The 19,454-nt window shown below is 54.1% G+C and overlaps 1 protein-coding gene across 1 annotated transcript in view; it reads right to left on the bottom strand.

Annotated features, from left to right (window-relative positions):
* Tbx5 (T-box 5) overlaps window positions 1-19,454 on the bottom strand; it is a 37,808-nt gene that overhangs the window by 5,289 nt on the left and 13,065 nt on the right. The window contains exons 6-7 of the mRNA XM_013014354.1: window positions 17,554-17,645; window positions 4,678-4,904 (exon numbers count right to left, since the gene is read on the bottom strand). Coding sequence (XP_012869808.1) covers window positions 4,678-4,904; window positions 17,554-17,645 — 319 coding nt within the window. The remainder of the gene's footprint in view (window positions 1-4,677; window positions 4,905-17,553; window positions 17,646-19,454) is intronic.

Here is a 19,454-nt window from a genome sequence, read left to right as displayed (position 1 = left end):
CCCCAGGAGTACAAGGAAGCCCCTGCAATGTCTTATCGGGTCGCATGGAGACATTGAAGATGAATGACTATTTGTTGTCTCTCAGGGCGGGTGGGACACACAGAGCGCCGGCTGGAATGTTCCCTGTCACGGGGCTCTGGGGTGGAAGGAGGTGAGGAGGGCAGAGGTCTCCCAAAGGCAAACGGCACAGCCCACACTGCCCGCCCAGTGGGCCTCAGCGGGCCTCTCTGGCCAGGATGCTAGCCAGCCAGGTGACCGGCGAGGAAGCAGGGCTTGATATGCCATCTGATGTGGGAATGGATGAGTCCCCACCTTGCTACACAAGGTCCATCTCCATTGCTTTCTCCAGCTCCTCCCCACACAGAGCAATCCTTTCTGTTAGAGTGGCTGTACCACATACACAATCACCATTTGACGGGAAGCTATTTTCCCTCAGCCACCTCCTGTTATTATAAGAATTGTTTTTCAGCCTGGCGCTGGCGGCTCACGCCTGTCATCCCAAGCTACTCAGGAGGCTGAGATCTGAGGATCGTGGTTCCAAGCCAACCTGGGCAACCAAGTCCAGGAGACTCTTCTCTCCCCAGAAAACTGGAAGTGGTGCTGTAGCTCAAAATGCTACAGCACTAGCCTTGAGCAAAAGAGTTCAAGAATAGCACCCAAATCCTGAGTTCAAGCCCCACAACCTACCCCCCCCAAAAAATTATTTTTTTTCTGGGAACTTTAGGGACATGGGTCCAGCAGTAGAACACCAGCTGAGTAAGAATTGTTTTTCCTGGCAGGTTTTGGCCAGGTGGTATGGCTCAAGTGGTAGAGCACCAGCTGAGTGAGAATTGTTTTTCCTGGCAAGTTTTGGCCAGGTGGTATGGCTCAAGCAGTAGAGCATCAGCTGGGTAAGAATTGTTTTTCTTGACATGTTTTGGCCAGGTGGTGTGGCTCAAGTGGTAGAGCACCAGCTGAGTAAGAATTGTTTTTCCTGACATGTTTTGGCTAGGTGGCATGCTCAAGCAGTAGCGCACCAGCTGAGTAAGAATTGTTTTTTTCTTGGTGAGTTTTGGGCAGGTGTCCTAGTTTGGGCTGGTTGCTAGGATACGTTTTCAATCCCTTTCAAACTAGCCAGTTGCAAAAGAGTATGAACCTAAGTTCTGGCCAATCCGAACAAAGGACAGTACTGGGTGTAAGGGATAAAAACCAGGTGGCCCCGCAGCTTGCTTGCTCATCTAGTTTCCTGTCTGCCTTTCTGCAAAAGCCGAAGCTCAACCTCTCTTCCTTTGGTGTCCTCATCCCCGCAAGACACCCCCCTATCCCGAGCATTTCCAGCATCCCCACCGCCTGAGCTGGGCCATCTTACTGCCTCTCCATGGGTGCCCCGTGCCCTTTGGCTCCTCTGCAGGCTGGGTGGCCTCTTCTCACCGAAGAGCTACCCCCTGACCCCCACAGGCCCGATCCTCCCTCATCCCCGGAAGTTCTGTCTCCCCCCCCCCAGCTCGCAGCCCTCTCTCCAGGCAGAAAAGCTGCCCCTCACCCGCCCCAGGGGCTCTCTGCGTGTATTTCTCTACTTCTGCACGATCTCGTCTCTTCTTTGCCAGTCGCTCTTTGGGGCTCAGCTTCCAATTTTCTCCTCCTCCCCATCTGTATCAAACGCCGACGCATTACTGCATCCTGTGGCCAGCTATCAACAATTACCGAGTTACCTGCGTTGGCCCTGAGTTCCACAGCAAGGCGGGGCAGTGGCGGACGGCCATAGCTGGGCACGCAGTGTTTTCTGTGGGTTCTCTCTCTCCGTCTCATCACACCCTAACGGGTAGGCAGCACTGTGAATTCTCCCTTGCCCAAAAGAGGTCATCAGAGGCCCAGAGAGGGGAAGCGGTGTACCCAAGGCCACACAGCTGCCAGACCAACCACTGCCATTGTTTGTGCAAACAAGCCAGCCCTGGACACCACCCCAACTTGATCCCTGGGAAAGCCAAATGCTCACGTCATCAGAGAGGTTTACTAGCTGTGCGTTCAAAGTGCTTTCCTCCTTCTCCCCCCCACCTTCCTTCCCCAGCATCTCTGTATAAGGGGACTGCTGTAAATATTGAATCTAAACTGCGCTTTGATTCTTTTTAACTTCTCCTTCCCTTTCCCGCCCTCCCCACCTTTTTTTTTTTTTGGTCTGGTATTCATTTAATCGACCAAGCTCCCTAATTCAAACCTGGTGAGATCTTCATGTTTGACCCAGTCCCCCCAAACTGATCTTCAGGGCGAGAGGAAATTTCTAGAAAGCCGCTAATGGTCGCAGAAACAGGAGAGGCTGATGGTACGGAACACACACCAGCTGGATCTGCAACTTACACACCAGGCCTGAGTTCACATTCAACTGCAGAGAAGCCGGCACATCTTCTCGGCTTTTCCCCGCCTCAGTGTCTCCTCTGCCAAGGGTGTTAGCACTTTTACTGGACAGACTTGTCAAAGGCCCCTATTGGAGTGCGCCCTTCAGGAGGGAGGGCCCAGGACAGGGTGTGTGGACAGGCCCCGATTTCCCGGGGCAGGATTTGCCTCTTAGTACTAGCTGCAAGTCAGGTTTGCTCTCGGGCCATCTGGCCCCCAGCAGCCACCGTACGGCGGATGTGCTGGCTGCCGGGCTAGGGAGAGGAGTGTATTGGGATGATATTGTTCAGACCTTCAAGATCCAAGGGGTTTGAGCCATCTGGAGGCAAGGCTTCCACCAAAAAGGCCCTGGAGCCCACGCCAGGACCTACACTGGCTTCCTCCCTTCAGACACCCAGGACGGGGAAGCCACATTCTCGGCTCTGCTGAAGGGCCCTGGTTTTATGGGGGCTGCGAGGTGTGGGGGTCTCCTTCAAAGGCCCAGGTTTGGCCTCCTGGCCATCCAAAGACACCAGGCCAACCGCCAAGACTGTGCAGTGGAACAGGCCATGCAAAGATCTGGGGCTTTTACAGCAAAATTGGCTACAACTGAGTCCGTCCTGCGCTGACACCTTTATACCAAGACTTGGTGACAAATCTGACCACAAGAAGCTTCTGAGAGAAACTTGGAGAGTTTAGGTAACAAAAATACCCAAATGCTAAAGGATTGCTGATTGTCTGATCTTAAAGGCCATAGGTTACATGCTCAAGGTCACCTTCGCCTCCCTGTGTCTCTCCTGGAGCCCTGTCCTGATGCACAGACACCCTCCTGGACTCAATGGCTGGAGCACTCAGTTTTCTCCTCTTTAACCATGGCTGGGTGCTGGTCAGATGTCAGGTGCTGTGCATCCACATTTGCAAAGTGGGAAAGTCATGCAACAAGTCAGCAGCAGACCCGAGAGGCCAACCGGGGTGTATCCAGCCTCACTGCTGGGGCTGGCCCCTCTACCCGTGTTCCACACAGAATCCGAGTTCCAGTGAGCCAAGCCTGACCACCCTATTTTCCCTCCCTCCCCTTGGTGGTTACTGGGGTTTGAACTCGGGGCCTCATGCTTGTGAGGCAGGTGCTCCACTGCTGAGCCGCGCCTCCAGGACTCAACATCTATTTTAGGCCCCCCTGTCCTAGCTAGGACAACAGGCCCACGCCACCATCCCCAGCTTCTCCCGCTGAGATGGAGCTTTCTTGGGAATTTTTTCCACCTGGGCTAGGCTGGCCTGGGACTATGATCCTCCAGAGCTGGGCCTCCCACAGTGAGAAGCCGGCTGTCCCTGTACCTAGCTAGTTGGAGAAGGAAGTTGCACAGCTCAGGCTGGGGCTGCCCTTGAACTGGGATTCTCTAGGTAACTAGGCTGACAGGTGCAAACCACCAACGCCCAGCTTCATTTTTGGTTTCTGAGAGCTCATGTCCTGTCTTGGCCCGCGCTGGCACAGAATGCTCCATCTTCCTGCTTGAACCTCTGTAGCTGGGCTTGCACATGCCCTGCTAGAAGTTTCGGGGTGGGGGAAGAGGGGGCTGACATCATCCCTTCCGACTTGGATGCCTTCGGCACAAGCGATCTGTTTCTCGTTTGACAGAGCCATGGCGCCCCTCCGACAGGAGCTCAGGGGACCCAGAAGGAAAGGCGGGGAAGGGAAGGGGGGATCTGCTGCGATCGCTTGCGTGCGTGTTGTGTGTATTGAATTTGATCTGGAAAGGGAAAGGGCGCTCAGAAGCCTGTGCCTAAGAGGCGAGGACGGTTACAAGGCTCCTACCAGCTCAGCTAGTTAACAGATCCCAGGGAACCCATGTGGGAACAGCCCCTCCCGCCAGGGGGCGCTGCTGAGTCCGCTCTGCCATGCTTCCTGCTCTCCTGCGGGGCCACACCCTCCTCCACAGGCCACAGGGCCAGGTGTAATGGAGCAATCTAAAGCACAACACCAAGACTGTGTGCAGGGAGCCCAGGGCTCAATTCCCAACATACACACTGTAAGTATTTAAGTCAAGTTGGACTATGCATGAAGCACAATGTCGCTTAGGATGAAGGTGCGCGCGCATGCACTCCTGCCTTGTGACAATGAAGAAAACAGATCTGGATATTCAGTTGGTTTTGTTTTCTTCAAGGAAGGGGCTGGCTTCAGATCTTGTAGAAGCAGCTTTGGCTTGTTAGCCCCTAGGGTTTGAATTTCTGATCATCAGTATGGGATGGAGTGTGGTTTCCACGCTCTCAGTGAATACAACGCACCCACCCACACAGCGGCAGGAAGTGATGGGAAGAAGTCCCGCCTACCTTTCCTCTTGGTGCAGTGGTAGAGGTGGCTCTGCTCGGGCACCAGTGGGTAAGGGTTGGGCGGGGGCAGAAGGTCCTGGGAAGAGCCGGAGACGCCGTTTTCACACTGGTACTGGGATCCTAAGTTGGACGGGGTGGAGAGAGCTCGGGGCTCACTGCTGAACGGGCTGTGGTTGGAGGCCACCTTCTGCCTCACCGTGCTCCGGGGAACCACGGGGTATTCTTTACTGCAAGAGAAAAGATGGGAAATCAGTTATCTGTGTCCTGCTGCAGGTGGCCTGACCGGCTGAGTCACACCTGGAGAATCCAAACAAACCACCGAGGAAGAAACCCAGTTATAGTCAGTGGGCTATGTGTGTTTATAGGTTATATATATAACCTCTCATGTGACACTGTGATTTCATGTCTGTACATTAAGCAAGCAGGACTAGGAAGAGACTGATTAGACCCAGTAACAACTCTAGTGAAGAATGTCTCTCCATAGCCAGGTGTGGTGATACACAGGTATAATCCCAGCACTTGGAGCCTGGTGCAGGAGGATGAGAGGATTGAGGTAAGCCTGCACAACCTAGCAAGACCCTCTCCCCAAACATAAACCAGGGCTTGCTTGAGCTGTTAGTGCAGGTGATAGGGGCCTGGCCTAGCCTGCACCGTGCACTGGGTTCAATCCCCACCAGGGGGTTGAAGATTCGTTAGGGAAGAAACAGACGAGACTTAGAAAAGGACATCACACGTAATAGGTGCTCCATCAAGGGTGGCCATCACTGCTATTGCTAAGTTTGGGGGAGAGGGAGAAGAGGGAAAAGGAGTAGGCTGAAGCCGGGAGAAAACAGCACGGAGCGTAAGAGTCAAAGCAAGATCCTGTCTATCACATCCTTCCAAGTCACACCCTTGCTGTCTGTCCCTGCCAGCGAGGCCAGGCTGAGCGCTGTGGGGGCCGGCCGCATCCTCCGGACCTGCCCTCTCACTGTGAGGCCCTTCTTAGTTCTTTGCCTGCAACTTCCAGGCATGATGCTGTTTACCTCTCAAAGAAAGCTCTTGTGGGAAGGGTGCGGGATGGAGGGGGGGCCCTGCAGGAGAGGGGCAGTTTCTTCCAGTTATCTTGCGGGGGGGCCCCGTAAGTCTGTATCCACAGTATGTGTTGGTTAGGAGTGATCATAATCGGTCTTTTTTTTTTTTTTTTGGTCAGTCGTAGGGCTTGACCTCTGGGCCTGGGCGCTGTCCCTGAGCTCTTTAGCTCAAGGCAAGCGCTCTACCACTTGAGCCACAGCTCCACTTCTGGTTTTCTGGTGTTCATTGGAGATAAGAGTCTCACGGACTTTCCAGCCTGGGGTGGCTCTGAACCACGATCCTCAGATCTCAGCCTCCAGAGTAGCTAGGATGACAGGCTTGAGCCACCGGTACTCGGCTCATAATCACAGTCTTACGAGGCAAAAGCGCTGGATGGTGGTGGCTCCTACCTGCCATCTTCACCCCTCAGGAAGCAGAGTTGGAGGATTGCAGTTCAAAGCCAGTCCAAAGCAGAAAAGTCCGAGACTTTTCTATCTTCAGTGAACCAGCAAAAAGCCAGGCTGGAGGCATAGCTCAAGTGATAGAGCACCATATGTGAGTGGAGAAAGAACAGGTACAAATTGGGTTCGAGCCTCAAAAATAAGAATAATAAAAAACAAGAAGGTAAGCCCACGTAGAGACGAAGCCTGAGAACTTCGCACAAACAGGGGAAACAAGCAGGGAATTTAACTACGTATTTTACTATAACTCCAATTTGTTTTTTAGGGTTGGTCATTTCTTCTTAGGTGCGAGACTGGGACTTGAACTCAGTACCTGACACTTTGGCTCACTGGCTGGCGCTCTACCATCTGAGCTGCACCTCTGACCCCTATTCTTTTTGAGAAAGGTACTCATTGTGTATCCAGACTGGACCCAAACGCACGATCCTCCTGCCTCAACCTGCCTCGGGGTGGGATTCCAGGCACCATACCTGTGTATGCAAACCCGCCCCAGAGGGGCTGGCAGTGCAGCTAGCTCCGTGGACATCCCTGGACCACCCAAACCCCCACATGTTTCTGGATGACCATATTTCAACGTACGATTGCTTTCCCTCACAACACACGCATTGTATTTTGTGCAACGACTCTCATTATTCTAAGCAAGGGTCCCAGGGGCTTCCACGCACTGAACTCCAGCTCTGAAACCCAGAAGGAGCGTGTACCAGGAAATCCCTCCTCACCTGTATTTTTTCAAATTGTTTTTGCTGTTTAAATTCCAAATACGTTTTGTCCCCATCCGTGCCATTAGTATCTGTGAATTCTGGGCTTGTGGCACTACTTTGATTCCCGGTAGGGGTGGAGAGCTTTGCTCCTGCCAAGGACCGCTTGGATATTTATTCTATCATCAGGGCCCTTGGGAAATGCTCAGTATGGACAGACATCCACTGGCAGTTAAGAGGAGGCATTGTGTACCGGTCCTGAATTTCACAGACTTTTGTGTTGTGGTGGTTGCTGTGGTAGATCCTGGGACTTGAACTCAGGGCCCGGGTGCTATGCCTGAGCTCTTTTTGCTCAAGGCCAGAGCTCTACCACTTTGAGCCACAGTGCCACTTCTGGTTTTCTGGTGGTTCATAGGAGATCAGAGTCTCACAAACTTTGCTGCCCTGGGCTGGCTTTGAACCGAGGTCCTCAGGTCTCAGCTTCCTGAGGTGCTGGGATGACAGGCGTTGAGCATCAGAACTGGTGGGTTTCTGGGTCTTTCTATGTTTCATAGCTCATTCTCCCTGCTGCGTGCGTTAAACACTTAGCTATTAAAGTTAAAGCGAACACCTGCTACATGCCCGTAGCGGCACGCGGGCATGCCCAGGGCTGCTCCACGTGCTCTTTGCACTCCCCTGTACCTCCATTTCACAGATGGAGACACCGAGCCCCAGAGAGACAGCATGTCCAAGAAAAGACACCACATCGAACCAGGCTCGGTAGCTCATGCCTGTAATACCAGCAGGAGGCTGAGGTCTGGAGGATCAAGATTCAAAGCCGGCCTGGGCAGAAACTTCTGAGAGACGCCATCTCCAATGAACCAGCGAAATGTTGGACTGGAGGTGTGGTTCAACTGGTAGAATGCCAGCCAGAACAAGCAAGAATGCAAGGGTCTGAGTCAAAATCTGGGCCCTGGAGCGCGCACACACACAGCACAAGCACCATTGTAGCCTACTATCCATACAGCCTCCTGATTCTTTCTGTGTCTTTAGTAACGAAGTCTGAATCAAGGGCTTTGCACTCGCCAGGCAGGTGCTCTACCACTTGAGCCACACACCCCAGGCCTGTTGAGTCTTGGTAATTATCCCCAAGGTTGATCTCAAACTCTCCATCCTCTTGCTTCTGCTGGGAGTCAAGTAGCTGGGATTACAGGCATGCACTACCACACCCAGTGATTCCCCTTTTTAAAGCACAATAGGCTTTGGAGAAAAAAGACAAGGGTTTGGGGCTCAAGACTCCCTTCTCTGGCTCCTCAGGGGTATAACCACCCCGGTCCCCTCTCCCCCACCCTTCCCCCTCCTTGTCTGGCATGGGTAAACCCCATCAGAGCTGCCAGGAAGGGCAAGTTTCCACGAGACTCCAGACGCATGCACAACACCCAAGGGTGTCCTGGCCCCGCTTCTCTGGGAGCGTGAGCCATGTGTAGGGCCAGGCTGGAGCCCCCGAGCCAAGCACCGTCCGAGCCGCCCCGTGGGCCAATGAGTTGAAAGGAATGGAATTCGCTTTATAGCTTCCAGCTACGTCATGGAAAAGAAAAATAAAAAGAAGAAAAATCTAGAAGACTAAGAAAACACTAGCAAAGCTGTCGGATCTCGCCGGTAATTCTATTTGGGTCCGCTGAGCTCAATTACTAGACTGTCAGCGTGCCAAGAGGCAGGCAGGGAGGAATCTCCTCGGGTTTTATATATTTAACGGGGAGAGGTTTTTTAATTAAAGAACTCCTGAAAAGTTGGCTGAGGGGTTTTACAAGGAGACATATCCACGGACTCTGCGAGATCCTCCATGCGCCAAAAACCCCTCAGAATCTCTCAGTGAGAAAGGGCCAGCCTGCCCTTGATTATACACAGTCCCAGAAGCAGAGAGCGAACGAAACGCCAGCCCTCCGCCCAGAAGCGCGTCTTCTTTTTGTGCCTTGCTATGAGGCGCAAAGCCCAGGTAACAGGTGTCAGCATCTAGAGATAACCAAGTTCTTTGTCTCCGCGAGGCCCCAGACACGACGAGGGGACACACTGGGGGACGGGTCATTGGGTTTGTCGGACAGGACACCCACGGGTCAGAATCTCCACAGCAGAATCCAGGCGATGATTTCAAGAGAAAGAGCCTGCCGGCCTACACGGCTTTAACAGAGAAACCGGAGCAGGAGAGAATTAAAGCAAGAGCGGAGCCGGACGCTGTGGCTGCCACCTGTCATCCCGGCTACTTCAAGAGGCTGAGACCTGAGGATCGAGGTTCAAAGCCAGCCCGAGCAAGGAAGTCCATGAGAGTCTTCCCTCCAATGAACCCCCCAAAAGGCTGGAAGTGGAGCTGTGGCTCAAAGTGGTGGAGTGCTAGCTTTGAGCAAAGGCCCAGGCCCTGAGTTCAAGAGCACCCCCTACCCCCCCCCCGCTCACAACTCCATCCTGGGAAGACCTTCCCACACCTGGGCTTAGACGTGCTACAGAGAGACGTTCAGAGACGCTAAGCACCTGGCCACAGATTGCACAGCTAACGAGAAAACCGGGACGTGAACTGGCGTCAGCTCCGTAGTGCTTGCTGTCCTATAAACCTTGTTCGAGGATGCCTGCGAACCGTCCCAGAGGCCGAGGCCACGTGCAGGCCCAACGCCAGTCCCACTGTCTGTAGGGCCCACTGTGGGCCCGCCCTGCAGCCACGCCTGCCCCGGTAATATAATCAGAGTCTCCAGGCTCCCTGGGGGAATGGGAGTCAATGGGGGGGGACTCTGCCAGACTCCAGCCCCTCCCTCACCAGGGAGGTCAGTGAACGGCACCATTGTCCCAGGTCTGGGCTGTAAAAATATTACAAGAGAATATTGAAGCCCTTGGCCCGGGCTGCGGCTGCTAACGAACAAATGAACAAAAACGCCTGGAGAGGACATTTTTCCACTGGTGCGCTTCAATCGGTCCTTTCAGGGGAGCAGGTGGTAGGGGCGCAGGGGTGGGGGTAGAGAGGGTAGGGATGAGGAAATCTCTGAGGGCCTGTGCACTGTCCCTGAGCTGTTTCTTGCAAGGCTGGTGCTCTACCACTTGAGTCGTAACTCTGTCTCCAGCTTTTTTTTTTTTTGTGGTTTCTTGGCAACAAGAGTCTCATGGGGTTTTTCCTGCCCTGGCTGGCTTCAAATCTGGACCCTCAGATCTCTGCTTCCTGAGTGGCCAGGATTACAGGCGGGAGCCACGGGTGCCAGCTAAAGGCTGACACGTTCTTTGGGGAGCATGTTCCTCTTCATGACTTTGGACTTTGGTGACTGAAATGAAGAAAAGAGGCAGACAAGCCGTGGGGAGGCTCCCTGGGGTCCTTACTTTCTAGCATGCTAGGGGGTGACTGTGATCTTGCACATGTGGGCAGGGTTGACCCCAGAGGAAATAATATTCATGTTTTTCTTCTGTCTTCTCAAAGTGATTGAATCCAGGCAGCCAGCAGGAGAAGGGCAGGGGCCAAGGCTCCTCCGGGAACGGGGAGGTGCAAAGAAACTATGTTTACCCAGAAACCCCAGGCCCCAGGAAGAAGTCTACACTTGCGCTGGCTACTTAAAAGTTAGTCTGGGAAGGCCCAGGCGTGGAGCGCACGCCTGTAATCCCAATTACTTGAAAGGCATAGAGAGAAGACCAGCTAGGGAATAAAGTCACAAGAGCGGATCTGAGAACTAAGCAAAAAGGATTAGGGGGTGTGACTCAAGTGGTAGAGCACCCACTTAGCAAGGCCCAAGGCCCAGAGTTCAATCAATCCCCGAGAATGCTTTCAAAAAGGGAAAGAAAAGAAGGAAGGGAAGGGAAAGGAAAAGAAGGATCTCGACTTCCAAAAATGGTTTTAGCACACGCTATGGAGGAGCCCTCTGGAATTGTGGGAAATTCCTGGACCGGCTGTATGGCCCAGTCCTGCCTGAAACCTCTGACTCAGTTTTACCATCTTCAGAATGGAGAGAACCAGGCTCCTTACATCTCCCAGAGAGAACACTGGGTAAGAAGCTAACCCTGGGAAGGGCTGGGGGGGGGGCCAAACCTGCGGTGAATCCCCCCATCTTACCAGGCCACTGAACCGAGAAGCTCAAGATGAGTCTCATAAAAACAGGAGACTTCATTTCCTCTTTTTTGTTTTTGGTAAGACTTTTGGGGGGGTGGGAGGGGAGAGTGGTTTGGGGACCACCCAAGGATGGAGATGGGGAAAGGGGGCGGGGGAGGGAGTTTACGTTGTGGGGTGTGCGGCATTGCACGCGGTTATAGCCTACACCATTGTGTTGTCCACTTGGCAGTCACTAACGGGGTGGATTGTACATGGGGGCATACTCCAGGCCCTGGGTGGAGGGAGAGGATGGGAAGATGAAGGAAGGGGAAGGGAGAGGAGGAAGAGGACAAAGGAGAGGGGAGAGAAGGGGAAGGAGAGAGGGGATGGAGGGGAGAGAAGAGAGCGTGGAAAAGAGGTGCGGATGGGACTGGCTGAGGTGGTGGGACACTTTGGGTCAAGGATGGCACTAGTAGGTTCTGGAAATCAAGCCCAGCCGGAGGCTGTCTGAGCAGCCAGGCCAACCACAGTCCAAGGTAAGACAGACAGACACACACACACACTCAAACTTCCATCTCCAGGCACCCAGGCCCAGCCCTCACATAGCCTTCCCAGGAGTCTGTGGGGCAGGCCGAGGTACAGGGGAGGGGCCTGAGAGCCCGCAGCAGCGGGGAAAATCACTCCCCATGAACTGGGCGTTTAGATCACCCACCGCACACCACGAGGCCCCAGGACACAAGAGGGCCAGGCCTGCCCGGTGAAGAGCCATCACTTTGCGGTCAGGGAGAGGGAGAAGAGGGAGTGGAACCTTGGGGAAGGATTCCCACCACTACGGAGTCCCTTGAAATAGTTGGGCTTCTTTTGCTTGAATGGAGAAAAAGGGGCTCTCAGATCCAGAGTCAGGGGCCCCCTGGAGGGAAGGTTGGGGGTGACACAGGGCGCCCGGGGAGTGGGGAGAAAGATCAGTGTCCAGGGTGACTGGACAGAGTCCCTGTGATGTCCCACGGCTGCGACAGAGTAGAGGTCCGGCTGTGGTCTAGCTAAGATGTCCTGGCATCTTAGCTGTGGTTGGATGACTCAAAATCCAGGAACCTCAGCTTTGGGGAGACACTTTTGTCCCAGCCTATGCATTAGTAGCCCGAGAGCCTGGCACTGATGGCTCATGGCTATCATCCTATCTACCCTAGAGCTGAGATCTTAAGGATTGAGGGTTCAAGGCCCACCCTGGTCAAAAAGTCTGAGACTCTATGTCCAAAATCAGCAAAAAAGCAGGACTGGGGGCATGGTTTAAGTGGTAGAGCACCACCCAGCCACAATTTGACAGCACCTGATCATGAATGCTCCATAAACACCAGCTGAGCATCCCTAAATCCCCAAATGCTCCCAGATCCAAAACACGGTACTCCAAATTGGAAAGTTCACACCTGTTTCCTGTCACAAGTGTTCAGCTGTAGGTGCAGGAGTTGGGGGTGTGGCTCAGTGATAGAGCACTGGCCTAGCGGTGGGGGGGGCCGGGGTACATCCCCAGCGTCACAAAGAAAACAGAAGCAAACAAAGCAGAAAGCCACCCAGGTACAGGAAAAGCACTGCACAGCATTGCCTTCTGCTTCTGTATTGTAAGGTGTGAGGAAATCTAAATGAATTCCATGCTTAGGATCGGGTCTTCTCTCCATGACAACTCATTATAGAAGTTCAAATATTGTTTTTCCTTTGCTGGTCCTAGGGCTTGAGTTCTGGGCCTGGGCACTGTCCCTGAGCTGTTTGTGCTCAGGGCTAATGCTTTACCACTTGAGCCACAGCGCCACTTCTGGCTTTTCCTGAGTAGTTTAGTGAAGATAAGAGGCTCACAGACTTCCCTTCCCCGGGCTGGCTTTGAACCTCGATCCTCAGATCTCAGCCTCCTGAGTAGCTGGGATGACAGGCGTGAGCCACCGCCTCCTGGCTGCGTACCAGTACTTTGAAGTCCAGTATCTGAAATGTTCCTGGTCCCATCTCTGAGAATAGGTGGCCGTTGTGGGCAAGAGAAGACAGACCTGGAGCTAAGGGTGCGGGGCTCCTGCGTGTGTGAATTCTGGGGTTGGCATGTCACTGCTGAGCATCAAAGCAGCCCCTCTCCCACATCTCAACGAGCTGGGCGGTCCTGGTAGGTCCACCTAGAGTCTGGCCTTGCCAGGATGTACCGGGCCAATGCCCACCCCCACCCCCCACAGCAGGGCATTGCTAAAACCTGACACTGTGTGAGTCACATGAGTGGGGACATCGGTGGGAATCCAAGCTCCCCGCTCCCTCCCTAAATCTCTGACCTACCAATGGCCAGCAGAACCAAGGTGCCTCCTGGCACTGCCCATGGAACCATGCCCACAGTGGTGCTTTTTGCTGTCCCTATGCACCCCAGCAATGCCTGGTCTCTTCTAGCACAGTGTTAGCGCCATCTGGCAGATTGCAACTCTGGGACCCGGGGAGACTGGGAGGGCCTCAGAGCCTTCCGTAGAAAGGCCGAGGTCATGTGTGCCTCGGGGTCACCGGGAAAGCCAGGGCACCCCAAGATCCCACAGTGGCTGGCCTGGGGGGGGTGTCATCACACACAGAGTGAACGGAGCAGACTGGGGGCTGAGACCCCTCCGCGGGCCTTTGCGAGGGTGTGGGTTGTCATTTGTTACGCAGCAGTGAGTGACCGGCTTTGCAGGCTGTGGTTTGGAGAAGAGGCCGGTGGATTGAGAGCCTGGTCCTCAGCTCATGGCACTATTACCCTACCGGGCCTCACACCTGTAATCCCGGCTACTCGGGAGGTGGAGATCGGAAGCTCATACCTGGCCTAGGTAGAAGTTTAGCGAGACCGTATCTCAATAACCAAGTCAAATGTGGTGGTGCACACCTGTAGCCCCAGCTACTTTTAGGTGATAGAAGGAGAACTGTGGTCTGAGGCTAATCTGAGGAGATACGTTTCTGAAAGACGAATGAAAAGGACTGGGGGTCGGGTTCGAGTGAGGACTCAGGGGCTAGCGGAAGTTAGAGGGTGAAGGAGAGCCCTCCGAGGAGACAGTGCGGACCTGGCCCCTTCCCAGCTCAGACCACAAGCCTCTAACTCTTCATTTCACCCTGGCAGTGGCCCTCGAAGCAAACCAGAAACAAACAGATGCGTCTCTGGGTCTCGGCTTCCCCTGTACAACAGAGAGAGGTTGGCTTGGACGCTGTCTTCTCTCCCTTCAGCCTCTGGCGCCCCGGATCTCTGGAGCCGGTTGTCCTCACCCCCACGGGGCCTCCCGAATCTGAACTCCCTGCTCTGCTCCTCTGTCCCAGTCCAGAAAATTCTTCCTCCCAGCACGTGTAAATCGCAGCCGCCTGTCCCAGAGTCCTTCATCCCAGCCCAGGCCCAGTGGGGCCTGTGTCTCCCAGGAGGCCTGCACGTGGTCCAAAGCCCACCCCAAGGCCCACTGAGTGAACAGTGAAGGCGCAGCTCCGGCCCTCCCCCAGCTGAGCCCGGCGCTGTTCCCAGCTCCTGTTCTGGTCACCTGCCCATGCCCTGCCCTGCCCTGCCCTGCCCTGCCCTGCCCTGCCCTGCCCTGCCCTGCCCTGCCCTGCCTGCAGTCACCAGCTCAGCATCCACATACGGCTGCCCGGCTAGTACCGTCCCTTGCTGAACACCACTTCCTTCCTCCCTCCCTCCCTCCCTCCCTCCCTTTCTTCCTCCCTTCCTTCTCTTTTCTCTTTCTCTTTCCCTTTTCTTTCTTCCATCTCTCTCTCCTTCTTTCTTCCCTCTCCATCTTCCTGCCTGCCTGCCTTTGCTTTGTTCCCTCTTTCCTTCCTTTGTTCCTTCTCTTCCTCCTTCCCTCCTTTCCTTCCTTTCCTTCCCTCCCTCCTTTCTTTCCCTTCTTTCCTTCCTTCCTTCCCTTCCTTTCTTTCCTTCCTTGCCTCCCTCCCTCTCCTCCCTCCCTTCCTCTTTTCTAGTTTCTCTTTTCCTTCCTTTCCTCCTTCCTTCCTCCCTTCCCCTCCCCCTCCCCCTCTACTTCTAACTTAATCTCATCCTTTCCCCCCCCCCCCGGCCCCCCCCAACCCCTATGAAGTCACAGCGCCACACCACAAGCCTCCGCCATCTCCAGCTGGCCCGCACTGGTTTCCCTGGAGATACGTGACAGCCTTTCTAAATAATCCCGAGCGCCTTTCCCTCCATCGCTGGCGACTGGCGGCTCAAACGCTTTCTTCATTCCTTTCCATTACGCTCCCATCTTTATAATGTCTTTATAACGACCGTCTGAGGAGGGTGGAAAATAACTTAGGCATCATCTGCATTTTCCCAAACAGGGTCAGGCGAGGAGAGCCAGCAGGGTGCGCGCCCAGGCCTTGTCCAAGGTAAGCCCAAAGTGAGCCCTGGGGTGCAGGGCCCCACCCCCTCCCCTCACTGTTGGAAGCAGAGGGAGCCTGGTCCCTCCCGCCAGCCAGCTGTCACCGGCGTGTGGGGGACAGGAAACAGGATGACAAGATTAACAGCGGGGCCATACTCCTGGGCCTGCCTGGCTGTTATCGAGACTCACCCCGAGAGCCCCAGCCAGCCCTTGTCACTACCTGGGGGTTGGGACCACGGCCCAAAATAAATCCACCGCCCGCCAGGACAGAGCTGAGAGGGGCAGGAAGTGCTCTCCCAAGCCAGGGGGCATCTGATTCAACCCATCCGAGCACTTTCTCGCGTCCTGTTCACACGGTCCCCTAGAAAGCGGAAGCTAGGCTTCTCTGTACCCATTTCACAGAGCGGGGCACTGAGGCCCGAGGATGGGAAAAAGCAGAGCCAAGGGCTGGCCTCCTCTCACTGCCGCTCCATACTCCATACTCATGGTCCCCCAAGAGCATCAGGGAGCCTGTGGCCCTGGCTACCCCGCCCAGCCCGGTCAGTGGGTAGTTCACTCCTCAGGCCCCCAGTACAACCCCACAGGGCCACAAAGATGGAATCCAGCATCAACCACCGAGGACCTGCCATGCTTTCCGCCCCACCATCTGCCAAGCTCCTACCGGGAGGAGACCTGGCTAACCTCAGGGCAGGCAGGACATGAGTGGTCCAGAACTAGGCCCCACCCACCCCTCCTCCGTCACTTTGAGGGGCGTGGCCTGGATGGGGCGTGGCCTCCCAGAGCAGAGGTACCTGGACCCTGCACTAAAGGTAAAACCAAGAGTGGCTTTATCTTATGTTTTATAAGATCTCTGCAGCAGCTGCCTGGGGAAGAAGGTTCCAGAAGGGAAGAGAGCTGCAGGGTGGGGTCCAAGTCAGTCAGGAGGCTGTGGGAGCTGATGAGGGCTGGGCTGGTTGGAATTAGCAGGGTGGCAGGTAAGAAAGAAGGTTCAATGAGGTCTGGGGGTGTCACTCCGTGGTTGAGCTTGTGCTTAGGCTATACCTGGCCGGATGGACCAGGACACAGTGACTGAGTAAGCAAGGAGGGGTGGGGGCAGGGCTGCTGAACCCTTAAGCCTGTGGCTTCTTGCTCGTGGCCTTGGGGGAAGGAGGCTGTGAGCGAGGCCAGGGGTCCTTCGGTGCCAGGCGTGTGCGGGGTAGTTCTCGCTAGGCAGCCCCCACCTGCACGGTGGCCTGGTCCTACCCTTCAGAACGGGGCGGAATCTGAACACCAGAGGAGTAAACGTGAAGGTCCCCCCCCCCCAAAAAAAAAAGAACAACCCAGATCCCTCTCTGCTAAAATGTGGTATTCGTTTTGCAAGAACAGGGATTTGAACTCAAGGCTTATGATGGCTCAGCAGGTGCTTTACCACTTGAACCACACCCTCAAGCTAGCTTTTTGTGGGTTATCTTCTCAATCTCAGACTGACTCGAACATCAGTTTCACCAAGATGCTCTGTATTCATAAACTGACATGTCCAATGGAAAACCCTGTGTACAACTGCTTCCACATGGAAACCCCGGGCTGCGTGGAATCTCTCTCTCTCTCTCCCTCCCTCTCTCTCCTCCCCTTTTGCTTCACTGCCAGACTTTCCCATGTCTTCCACTAAGGAAGGGAAAATATTTCATTTTTGTGTTGTAACACAAAAAAAGAGATGGCGATGTTATTTCTAATTCTCTGAATACGCTAACGTTATTCCAGAGGCCTATGGAGAGGTGAGAAGAATGTTTCACAGAACGAATCAAATCACACCAGATTCCCACAACCTACATTCACTGTGTCTGTCTGCCCACAGCATATGTGAAAAGACCTCGCAGACTTTACCACCTGCTTCTAATCCTCTGCCCTGGACACCACATGGTACCATTTTCCCCTAAATTTTCTACACAGACCTCCTCTTCCTATGTGCCAAGAGCTGTGCCAAGAAGAAAAAATATTCAACTGTGACTTAGGGAAGGAAAAGAGAAAGAACTTCCTGAGATGGAGAAAGCACCAAGGAAAAGGAGAGGCGTGTAGTTTCTGGTCCTGGGGTGCGGGGGGAGAGGAGAGCAGGTACAGGACCCTTCGAGGCACCTGTAACCCCTGGGACAAATGTCCCCTGGGTGGCCTGGTGGCATTGGTCACCTGTGAGGAGAGCTGGGAGGGCGGATGGCACGCTGTCCCCTGCTGTGGGAGGGCGAAGCTGGGGGAAGGCAGTTTGGGGGCCTTGCTGGGGTGTGGGGAAAGCCTGCCCCACCCCCTTTCCCTACCTTTGCATTCTGGACATTCGGTGGAGCTCCATGTCATCACTGCCCCGGAACCCCTTGGCAAAAGGATTGTTCTCGATCTTCAGCTGTGTGATCTGCAAGAAGGGAGAGGACAGCGCTGTGGTTCCCATTTGCTTTCTGCAGGAGGACTCGGGGGAGGGGCTGACGACGAATGTCCTGAAGACCAGGCCCAGGCAGTCAAGAGAAGGCGACTGGCCCAGTGTGGGTGGCTGGCACCTGTGATCCTAGCTACTCAAGAGGCTGAGATCTGAGGATTGTGGCTCAAAGCCAGCCTGGGTAGAAGAGGCCATGAGACTCTCATCTCCAATGAAATACACACCTCCCCCCCAAAAAAAACCCAGAAGTGGAGTTGTGGCTCAAATGATAGCACGCCATCCTTGAGTTTAAAAAAAAAAAGTGCTCAGAGACAATTCCCAGGCTCTGGGTTTAAGGCCCAGGACCAACAAACAAACAAGGGGTAGAGGAGCTAGATCTGGTTTTGCCCATGAGTTTGGAGTCCTGTCTCCACCCACGGTCAGGGGTATATGAGTGCTTAATGTCTCACACACAACCCATGCTTCCACACGTGTCCCTGCCCCCCGGAAAGCTGTGTGTGTTGATGTGATTATCATATGGGTGGAACAGCATGCTATCTTGATTTTCGTGTACCAGTTCGTGTGCACGTCAGACTTGGGTAGAGGTAGCTTGTGGGCCCAGGTGGAAAAGTGTGGAATAAAAGGAAAAGAGGTATTGGAGTGCCAGCCAGGATGGGAGGGCTCTGCCTGACAGACCCGCGTGCAAGGTACAGTGCTTCACAATAGAATGGAGCCTTTTTTTCCTTAACATGTTGGTTCCAGGCCCAGAACTTTAAGCCATCCACACGTATTAGAGCCGTGTGAATGTACAGTAGCAGGTGCAGGTGACAGAATGCATACAGGTGGACCTGGCTGGAAGTGTTTCCTAACGTTGGGTGTGCATTCGGTTTTCAGACATGGCATTGCAGCACCAGTGTGGGGTGATCTGGGTCCCCTTTCAGTCATTCAGAGTCCCTCTGAATCCTGTACTGTGTGTGTGTGTGTGTGTGTGTGTGTGTGTGTGTGTACAAATTTAAATCAAAATCTCTTGTGTATATGTATGTGTGTGCCAGTCCTGGGGCTTGAACTTAGGACCTGGGCACTGTCCCTTAGCCTTTTTGCTTAAGGCTGGTGCTCTACCACTTAAGCTATACATTCACTTTGGACTTTCGGTGGTTAGTTGGAGACAAGAGGCTCATGGACTTTCCTGCCCAGGCTGGCTTTGAACTAGGATCCTTACATCTCAGCCTCCTAAGTAGGATTACAGGCATTAGCCACCAGCAGTCAGGGAGCTAGAAGTCAAGGCCCAGGCGCTGTCCCTGAACTCTTGTTCAAGGCTAGTACTCTACCACTTTGAGCCACAGCTTCACTTCCAGTTTTCTGGTAGTTTCCGGTGTCCTGCCCAGGCTGACTTGGAACCATGCTTCTTTAGATGTCAGCCTCCTGAGTAGGTAGAATTATAGACATGAGCCACTGGCGCCTGGCTCGAGTTCCTTTTTATTGACCTATGATTTGCCTTTCTGTGTTTTCTTCCACAAAAAGAAAACAGTGGTGTCAAGTGTACTCTGTGACAGAAAGCTCTGAATTCGAAAGCTGCCTCTCCTGGTTTCAGGAAGAGATGCATGACTATTGAAGAATTTCACAAAAACCCATTCCATGACGGCCTCTCTGTTGGAAGCTGGGGCACATCCGTGCAGAACACACAGCCTTCCCCCCTGTGATCCCACTGCGTGCGCACCTCTGGGCTTCAAGGAACTCGTGCGAGGCTCTGGCGTCAAGTCCCAGGACTGCCAAAAAAGTCTGAGCTCAGCATGGGTGGCTCACGCCTCT

Source organism: Dipodomys ordii, unplaced genomic scaffold, assembly GCF_000151885.1.
Source record: "Dipodomys ordii isolate 6190 unplaced genomic scaffold, Dord_2.0 Scaffold23, whole genome shotgun sequence".
Taxonomy (NCBI): domain Eukaryota; kingdom Metazoa; phylum Chordata; class Mammalia; order Rodentia; family Heteromyidae; genus Dipodomys; species Dipodomys ordii.
This window is presented reverse-complemented; position numbering and strand designations above follow the sequence as displayed.